Genomic DNA, 1,243 nt, shown 5'->3' with positions numbered 1-1,243 from the left:
GGGAGGACAGAGCACAACTGCTGAGCCCGTTTAATTCCCCTCCCCAGCTGCCCTCAGCCCTGCTCAGGCGGTAGGGGTGGGGGGGATGGGGGGGGCGGTGGCTCCTCCAGCGGCATCACCGTGGGAATGGTGGTGAGGCTGCTGTCCTCCAGAGGCTGCAGCATGGCGCTCTCCAGGTCGGGGTCCAGGAGGTGGGACTCCACGTGCACCGAGTGCAGGTCCATGCGATCTTCCTGAACCCTGAAATGCCCCACCAACCTGTGTGGCCCGGTCAGGTCAGCAAGGGCCGACAGGGCCTGGACCACCCAGGCAGGGCCCCCTCCTCGGGCAGGCACACCTACAGCAAGGGGCAGGGAGGGGACGCAGCTCGCCTGGGGCCTCCCCGGCACTCACCCGTTGTCCAAGTGGTCAGGGCACGTGTCACTGAGGGTACAAAGCAGGGGGTGAGTCCTGCAGCAGCACTGGGTCCCTGCACCTCTCCCAGCGCACCCAGAACACACCATTCCCAGCCCTGTGACATCCCCCCGACGGTGTGGACCCTCGTGGCGGGACCAGCACCCAGCTCACAGGCTGGCCTGGCTTCCCTGCTCCCGGCCTGGGCCTGCACGCACCCCTTGGCTCGCAGGATGCCGATGGCCACGATGACCAGGGCACAGAAGCAGCTGGCGCCGACGCCCACCAGCACCACCAGCAGGGCAATGAGGGCCTCGCGGCTGAGGCCCAGGCTGCATTCGCAGTAGGTTCCGGCTGCCAAGACAGGGGCCCGCATGGCCCGGGGGCCAGTCACCTGCTTGTGAAGGCACCCGGTCTGCCCCACCCGCTGGCCACCAGGAGGACACGGGGCCCACCCTGCCCGGAAAAGGGAAGGCCCTGGTGGGGGCAGGGGCGTGGGGACAGGAGGTGGCACCTGCAGCAGGGGTGAGCAAAAAGGACAACCAGAGGAGGCTCAGGGGTCCACCACCCAAGCAGGAGTCGGGCTGGGGACAGGGGGCCATGTCCAGCCCCAGGCCCCACCGCACGTCTCTGGCGGGCCTGGCGGAACTGGTGGAAGGCTGTGACTTCACAGTGGGGCTGTGAGGCGGGGGTGGGGGCAGGGCCTTGGGGAGCCCGAGGCCAGCGTGAGCCTCACGTGCCCTTGAGCACCAAGCCTGGGGCAGACAGGATGGGCCCTGGGGCGAGGTGACGGTGGGGCTGGCCCAGGCCTGGGGTGTCCCTCCCAGTGAAGGGGGCAGGCTGCACCCTA

The 1,243-nt window shown here is 69.2% G+C and overlaps 1 protein-coding gene across 1 annotated transcript; it reads right to left on the bottom strand.

Annotated features, from left to right (window-relative positions):
• Positions 1-53: 53 nt before the first annotated feature.
• TMEM210 (transmembrane protein 210) lies at positions 54-995 on the bottom strand. The gene is made up of 4 exons (XM_008048857.1): positions 908-995; positions 612-747; positions 394-423; positions 54-258 (listed from the first exon to the last, which is right to left on the bottom strand). The coding sequence occupies exons 1-4, from the start codon at positions 993-995 to the stop codon at positions 54-56; spliced, it is 459 nt and encodes a 152-aa protein (XP_008047048.1).
• Between the last annotated feature and the right edge of the window lie 248 nt (positions 996-1,243).

Source organism: Carlito syrichta, unplaced genomic scaffold, assembly GCF_000164805.1.
Source record: "Carlito syrichta isolate Samal-C Ts95f unplaced genomic scaffold, Tarsius_syrichta-2.0.1 Scaffold127075, whole genome shotgun sequence".
Classification (NCBI taxonomy): domain Eukaryota; kingdom Metazoa; phylum Chordata; class Mammalia; order Primates; family Tarsiidae; genus Carlito; species Carlito syrichta.
The sequence above is the reverse complement of the archived record's forward strand: the minus strand, read 5'-3'. Positions and strand labels throughout refer to the sequence as shown.